This window comes from Eriocheir sinensis, chromosome 6, assembly GCF_024679095.1.
Source record: "Eriocheir sinensis breed Jianghai 21 chromosome 6, ASM2467909v1, whole genome shotgun sequence".
Lineage (NCBI taxonomy): Eukaryota > Metazoa > Arthropoda > Malacostraca > Decapoda > Varunidae > Eriocheir > Eriocheir sinensis.
Genome location: NC_066514.1, coordinates 18,800,963 through 18,809,142, shown reverse-complemented (window position 1 = coordinate 18,809,142; position 8,180 = coordinate 18,800,963). Strand labels below are relative to the sequence as shown.

General features: G+C 43.5%; 1 protein-coding gene across 1 annotated transcript in view; it reads left to right on the top strand.

Moving 5' to 3' along the window:
- The first annotated feature begins 5,447 nt into the window (after window positions 1-5,447).
- The window catches only part of LOC126989723 (sulfotransferase 1A1-like), a 2,839-nt gene continuing 106 nt past the window's right edge, over window positions 5,448-8,180 (top strand). Inside the window, exons 1-7 of the mRNA XM_050848336.1 lie at window positions 5,448-5,729; window positions 5,886-6,028; window positions 6,259-6,463; window positions 6,606-6,732; window positions 7,233-7,399; window positions 7,510-7,615; window positions 7,816-8,180. The exon at window positions 7,816-8,180 is cut by the window's right edge and continues 106 nt beyond it. Of these exons, the coding sequence (XP_050704293.1) occupies window positions 5,562-5,729; window positions 5,886-6,028; window positions 6,259-6,463; window positions 6,606-6,732; window positions 7,233-7,399; window positions 7,510-7,615; window positions 7,816-7,934 (1,035 nt within the window). The 5' untranslated portion in view covers window positions 5,448-5,561 and the 3' untranslated portion in view covers window positions 7,935-8,180. The remainder of the gene's footprint in view (window positions 5,730-5,885; window positions 6,029-6,258; window positions 6,464-6,605; window positions 6,733-7,232; window positions 7,400-7,509; window positions 7,616-7,815) is intronic.

The following is an 8,180-nucleotide window of genomic DNA, read 5'->3' as shown; positions in this document are numbered from 1 at the left end:
TAAGACCAGACATATATATATAACTATATATATATATATATATATATATATATATATATATATATATATATATATATATATATATATATATATATATATATATATATATATATATATATATATATATATATATATATATATATATATATATATATATATATATATATATATATATATATATATATATATATATATATATATATATATATATATATATATATATATATATATATATATATATATATATATATATATATATATACATAACTTGATGGCCTATTACTGCAAATGAAACTAGACTAATAGCACTGACGATGATAATAATGATAATAAAATAATAATAAAAACAACAACAGCAATACTACTACTACTGCTACTACTATTATTGTAAGAAGAAGAAGAAGAAGAAGAAGAAGAAGAAGAACGCTATAATGAAAGTGTATCTGCGACAGAACTCACTTCACATGAGCGGTAAACAGATAGCTATAGAATCATATAGATAGACAAGAAAATATTATCACAAACCAAGAGAAAAATATATAAAAAAACACTTCCTACATCTTCTCTTATCAGAACGCCACCTCTCCCCCTGCCTCCCAACCTCCCTCTGTAAGTGAAAAATAGGAGGCGGAGGAGGAGGAGGAGGAAAAGATGATGCCTGGACATGGGAAGATCTAGAGTTGTACCGGATGTCAGATTTCCGAGATCCGCGGATGCGGATGTGTACGCGGATGGCATACGTACATATTTTGATTAAAAAAAAAAAAAATACCAGGTCTATCGCGAGCGGGAATTTACGTGCCGTTTACGATGTCTTCCTAATCTCTTCGTGACTGACAACACCCTCCTTGACTTTCCCACCGAGTACAAGGAAAAAGTGTTCCCTTATCTCTGAAGCCACTAAGCACACTTGAGTAGCCGTCGGCGATAATGCTTGACTTAGTAGAGTAGTGAGACTAGAGTAGGAGAGAGAGAGAGAGAGAGAGAGAGAGAGAGAGAGAGAGGACAGACCCCATAATCCAGGCTAGGTGGTCTGTCCTTAAACCTAAGTGATTCTACACTAATCAGATGGCTCCAAATCGTTGCATTTCAACTCTAGTTAATATTATGCAGTGAAGGGGAGCGAGAGGAAGTGAGAGGGAGAGGATGGCAGGCAAAGTCTATATGTACCAAGTCAGGTCACTCTGCCTCTAAAACTGCGACCAGCACGCGCAGCGGGCGGTTTGGGCGGAGCAGCGGGATGACGTCACTTGAAGCCAGTTCAGGGGTGACTAAAGTTGCGGCCGTGTGTGCACTTTGGATGTACATTCTCGCCTTCTTTCACCGCGCATGCAGGCAAGCCACTGACGAAAAAATATGCCTTTTTTATTGTGCTATGCGTGACTGTAATTCCAATGCCTCAAACGGCGGTGTGGGGTGTGAGAGGGGTCATGTTGAAGTGATTGATTTAAATTAGTCCGCCTTTCTTCGTTTTCTCTAAATCCCTGTTTCTACATTCTCTAGTTTGGCTCCAAGCTACGTCACGCATAAGCCACGCCTCTGCCGTGTCTCCTACCACAAACCTGCGTATGACTTGACTTGGTGTATATAGAATTTGATGACAGGAAGCAGCGGGGAAGGGAGAACAAGGAACACGAATAGAAGAGTGGAGAGGGAGAGCATGAGAACTGATCACTTTATTATCTCTCTCTCTCTCTCTCTCTCTCTCTCTCTCTCTCTCTCTCTCTCTCTCTCTCTCTCTCTCGCTGTGTGTGTGTGTGTGTGTGTTTGTGTGTGTCAGTTTACGCAAGTTTTTGTCTTAAGTACACACACACACACACACACAAAGGGGAGAAAACAACACATATAATAGCAATATGATAATAACAACAACAATAACAACAACATCAACAACAACAACAACAACAACAACAACAACAATGCGAAATCTTCAAAGGTGGAGCAACTGTCTCTGAAATTTGACTTTGTAATGGAGGAGGAGATCACAAGAGGGAGGGAGGGAGGTAGAGGGAAGGAGACAGGAAAAGGAGGGAGGGGAGGAGGGAGGAAAAGAGGCAAAGAATATAATGAGGACTGAGATGAAAAGAGGAGAGAATAAGACTAAGAGGATGAGGAGGAGAGGAGTGAGAGGATGGAGAGGGTGAGAAGCAATAATGATGAAAGGAAGAGGAGGAGACATTAAGATAAAGAGGGGTAAAAGGAAGAGGAAAGAGGGAGAGAAGCGGCAATGAGGTGAGGAACAGGAAGAGAGAGGAAAAAGAGGAGGAAGGAATACATAGGAATACATAGGAAGAACAGACACCAGAAGACCTATCGGTCTATGGCGAGGGTGTCTGTTTACTACCGCTACTACTAGTAATCTACGTGTGGTAGGACAGGACAGAATAGATGAAGGCTCCTCCCCACCCACCTCTCCCACCGGCAACGTGCCGGCAGGAAATAGTTAGAACACCATGTACCTTTAAGGAAAAAAGGGCCATGGAAATTTTACAGTAAAGAGAGAAATAAGAGGAAATTACTACCCTTAACGTACACTACTGGTAACCTAAGCTGTGGAGGAAAATGACTTCATTACATAAGAACATAAGAACATAGAAACACAGGGAGACTGGAAGAGGCAGAGTGGCCCACACAGGGCAGCCCCAGAATCCCCCCTAATACTCACGATGGGTGAGGTGTAGTTTCAGGGGCACAGGTGGAGGCTTGATCCTCGTTTTACCGGCGGTACTATGCACGCACCAGTACCCTGTCACCTTACTGCACCCACACCTCTCTCCACCTGTCATGCGGACATTATCTGTTGCTTTACTCTATTGTTAACTTACGCTGCTTGCAATCTAGGTTGTGGGGGAGAATAATATGAAAGTAGGTTGAGGTCTTGCTGCAATCTGTCTGAAAACATGCGAAGAAGAGTCAGTATAATCTTATATCCCTGAAGTACTTATCCAATGAAGACTTGAAGCTATTGATACTCTGTGCGCTAACTACTGACGGTGGGAGTCTATTCCAGTGATCGACGACTCTATTATTGAAAAAACTTCTGCGCACCAATGTGTTACATCGGTTTCCCTTTAACTTCATACCGTTGCTGCGTGTTATTGTGTTGGTGTCTCTCTGAAATAGACTATCTGGGTTAATGCTGTCGAATCCATTAAGGATTTTGAGCACTTCAGCTAAGTCCCCTCTCATCCTTCGCTTTTAAGGAAAACATATCTAAACGCTTTAAACGCTCGTCATATGGCAAGTGTCGGAGCGCTGGAATTTGTTTGGTTGCTCGTCGCTGTATCTTTTCTAGCAAAGCTTGATCTTTATATAGTTCGGTGACCAGAACTGAGCGGCGTATTCTAGGTGTGGTCTTACAAATGGTAAATATAATCTCTTCATAAGTTCGGGTGATTTACAATCAAAGTTTCTTGAGATTAATCCTAACATCATATTGGCTTTTTTACTCGCTGCAGAACATTGATCACTCATTTTAAGAGTGTTACTGATAATGACACCAAGATCTTTTTCTTGTTTTACTTCGCTGAGCTCGTGTCCTTGAATCTGATATTTAAAGTTAGGATTTTTTTCACCTATGTGCATTACTTTACGTTTATCTACGTTAAAACTCATTTGCCATTTTTCGCTCCAGTCGGCAAGTCTTATTAAGTCTGATTGAATATTCTCGCAAGTTTGACTGTTCATTACCGTACCTCCTAATTTGGTGTCGTCGGCGAATTTGGCTACCTTTGATAGGATATCAGTTTCTAAGTCGTTCACGTAAATTATGAATAGTGTTGGCCCCAGGACCGAACCTTGGGGCACGCCACTGGTGACGGGTTGCCAATTCGATGCCTCACCATTAAGAACTACACGTTGTTCTCTGTCGGTGAGCCAGTCATGAATCCACGCACATAGATGGTCGTTAATACCGTCGGAACGCAGTTTAGAAATAAGCCTAACGTTAGGAACTTTATCAAACGCTTTCTGAAAATCTAAGTAAATTACGTCATAAGGGCTTCGGGCGTCCCAACATGTATAAACATCGTTTAAAAAGGTTAATAGGTTGGTAAGGCAAGACCGATTACTACGAAATCCATGCTGACTCTCAGTTATCAAATCATTTGTTTCAAGGAAAGTGATCATTTTATCCCTGATTATTTTTTTTCAAATAGTTTAATTAGGACAGATGTAAGGCTGATGGGACGATAATTACTGGCTTGTTTTTTATCTCCTTTTTCAAAGATCAGGGTAATATTGGCCTTTTTCCACTCGAGAGGCAAACTGGCCTGTGCTAATGACTTGTTGAATATTAATGTTATGGGTAATTCTAGCTGTTGACTACATTCTCTCAACACGCGAGGAGATAAATTGTCGGGGGATGGAGATTTATTTGGATCTATTTTCTGCAGGTACGCACGCACTTCGCTGAATTTTGATTCTTGATGTTGAATGGCTTCATGAGGTAGGGTTTCAATGGGAATGCATCGTCCCCTACAATGACATGGGGAACCCTTACCATGCTTCCTGGCAGACATGTAGGTCCTGGAACATCTAATCAGTTTTTTTTTCGAGCATGTCACGAAGTTTGCAGTTCTGCCATACTCCACCATCAGACACGTCCATTAGTGCCAATGTCGGCGAACGTAAACTCACAATTGGCATTTACAAGTGCTAGAAGGACAATGCTGTGGGTGCCTTTATAACTGTAATAATATGAACCACCTTGATGTGGAGCCCACATAACGATGTGTTTTCCGTCAATAGTTCCAATGCAGTTGGGAAATTCCATTTCCTCTCAAATTGGGCTGCCGCAATTAGAAGGTGTTCAGTGTAGAGCAACAAAATAATGTAAATTTATATGAAAAATTTATATACGAAACAAACCCTACGAGGAAAGGCTGTCACATCTAAACCTGTTTTCTCTTGAAAAACGCCGCCTCAGAGGAAAACTGATCGAGTGCTTTAAAATACTTAACGGTTTTATTAACGTGGATCCGACCAAGCTGTTTGTGATGGATGATTCGACGCAAACGAGAAATAATGGCGCTAAACTCAGATGCAGACAAGTTTATTCAGATTGCACAAAATTTTTCTTCACTAATGGTATCGTTGGAGATTGGAACAGATTACCACCATCAGTGGTGCAGTGTAACTCGATTGCATCGTTTAAGAATAATCATGACCGCTATCTCCTCCATCTCAATGTTCACTAGGTCAGTTTCAACGCCATGGTGGCCGCATAACAACTGTCACTTAGGTTTAGGACGGACCACCTAGTTTGGGCCTTAGGGCCTGTGTGGTCTGGTTATCTATGTAATACTCTCTCTCTCTCTCTCTCTCTCTCTCTCTCTCTCTCTCTCTCTGCCCACCATAACCCTCTCCCCCCCTTCCTTCACCTCACAATCACAGTGAAGAGCGACCCGCTGAGGGCCACTCCATGTATTTTTCCTCCAAGATATATTCCGAGGTAGTAACCGATCCACAGCACAACGGAGGCACAGTTCCCTGACGGCCGCCGCGGATACCTGACGTGACACAAGCGACGACCAGCTCGAGAAGTCTTCTGCCTGGCCACCATGAGCAAGCAGCTGTTGAGCGGACACGAGGTGGAGGAACTCACCAAGGAGGAGCAGAAGGCGATTGGCTTCAATAATTTCGTACACGGAATAGTCCGCCTCAAGCCCGAGGGATGGGTGTACCCCGGCACGGCGCCCACCTTCCTTGACAGGATATACAACATGGAGGTACACACCCACGCATTCCTCGTGTATGCATGCATCCACTTTACCTTCCCTCATGTAGGCCACTCATTCATCAATCATTGGTGTCCGTCATAACATCCGATCTCGCCCCCGTCACGTTGAGTCCCTCACACCAACAAATGGCGTCCTTCACTCTAGTTCCGACCTGACGACGTCCTGATCACGACCTTCCCCAAGTCCGGCACCTCTTGGATGCAGGAGATCATCTGGACGATGGTGCACAACCCCAAGCTGGACAACCCCAAGGCACAGGAATCACTGTGGCTGCGCTCGCCGGAAATCAGATGTGTGGGTACAGGTAAAGGTTTCGGGGACAGGTGAGGGAGACTTATGGTTGGGAAAAGCAGCGCTAAATATAGAGTTCTGAGTAGCTAATATGTGAAGGCCTATGGCGGCCTCCATGTATATTTTCAAGTGAGGCATGTAAACTGTAAGACAATATATTTAAGAAAATGCCCTCGGATTTTCTTCAATATATTGTCCCCTATATTATCGTGCTTCCATCTCTTTCTAGCCTGGACATGATGTTTGATCCGAAGACATTAGGCGGCAAGGCGCCGGAATCCTACCAAAAAAAGTTTAGGGAACAGTGTCCGGGCAAGAACGAGAAGGAAGGTGTAACCCTCCACCTGGCAGACGCAGAGCCCAGTCCCCGCATCCTGAAGAGCCACTACCCGTTCACCCTCATGCCCAAGGACGTCCTCGACAGAGTAAAGGTCAGCGACGGTCATTCGTATTAAAAAAAAAGTTTATATTGTGAAATGTTTAAATAATCCCCCCCAAAAAAAACCTGAGACATTTGTTTTGAGGCAAGCCACAGGCCAGCTCTTGGGACGTATTAAACCGCTGTCCGCACAGGTTGTGTACGTGACCCGGAACCCCAAGGACATGGCTATCTCGCTGTTCAACAACTTCAAAATGTTTAAAGTGTTCGAGTTCGAGAGCGAAAAGGAGGAGTATTTCAAAGACATCATGAACAACAAAAGTTAGTGATTTTTTTTATTATTACGTGTTATACGTATGTTTTATGTCTATCCATCCATTTTCTATTTTTCTTTACTTCTGTCTATACTTAATATATAAATATTTTCCATTTATAATTTGAGTCGTATTTGCATCAAGCGTATACCCCATCGGCCAGTTTCACGTGGAAATACTATAGCGGCGATCACCGCCATTGGTAACGATCAAAACAAACAAAATGACAGTGAAAGCGGCCCTGAGTCAGTCATGTTGTCTGATCTTATCATCGTGATTCCTGATGTATTGGACTCTGATTTTTCTCCGTCTACTTACGACCTGCATCCTGTCACAAAGCCACGCTCTGATTCACCCTTACTTTGGTTTCAAGGGTGACGAATTATTGTTTTGCCACTCGCTTCCTAGACTTATCTCTAAGAATAGCTCTTCCCCTTTTTGTTGAGAAAATCTTAACCTAAAGACGTTTGAAACTACTTGACCGTGAATGCACACAAATCCTTTCAGCTCTTTATTGCCCCTACTGGCCCCACGTGAAGGAGGCGTGGGGGAAGAGGCACCACCCTAACCTGCTCTTCCTCTTCTACGAGGATATGAAGGCCGACATCATGAAAGAGCTGGGAAGGATCAACGAGTTCCTGGGAACAGGGCTGAGCCAGGAGTCCCTCGAGAATGTGAGTGTTTGGCGGAGGTCCGGCTGTGGGAAGGGTCTCGAGGTCCTTACTGCAGCACTGATGTTTGTTGTTGTGTAGGTCGCGGCACACACTCACAGCTCTTCCCTCAGGTGGCGCGACACACCTCCTTCTCGGCCATGAAGTCCCGAGGAGAGCCAATCACAGACCAAGTGTTCGACAAGAAAGATGACAACGAAGTCAGATTCTTCCGAAAGGGTGAGCATTGCCGTAGACATTCCCCGGCCATCTCTCTGTTCCCTTGTGTATGTTATACGAATATTATTTCTATTTTTGGAGGTCAAAGTATGGGGCTGAAGAGACCGCTTTCTCTAGGTTTGTCTGTTCCTGGTGTATCAGTCGGGTGTTCCCGCTGGTAATCGCGTAGGCCCAACTGTTTCAAGGCTCTGGTGTTGCAGGCACGACGGGTGACTGGAAGAACCACTTCTCGCCGGAGATGCAGAAGGAGTTTGACCAATGGATTAAGGAAAACCTGGCCGGCAGCGACCTGAGCCTGAGCTGGGCCCTGGCGGAGTGAGCCTCGCCTTGGCGCGGTGCCAGCCACTCTTTCTCTCACTCGTGTGAAGCAGTATGTGGGTGCACTCTTTTAGTTTTCAGATTTGTAGTGCAGAATTCAGCATTCCAAAAAAACTGCTTTTTTTTTTTTTTACTATTAATGTTAATTCCAGCAATGTTCCACAAAATTTATATGTCGACAGCAATATTTTTAGTGTCTTGAAACTTGTTTACTACTGAGTAACGGTTAAACCAGTGCTCTGTTTAC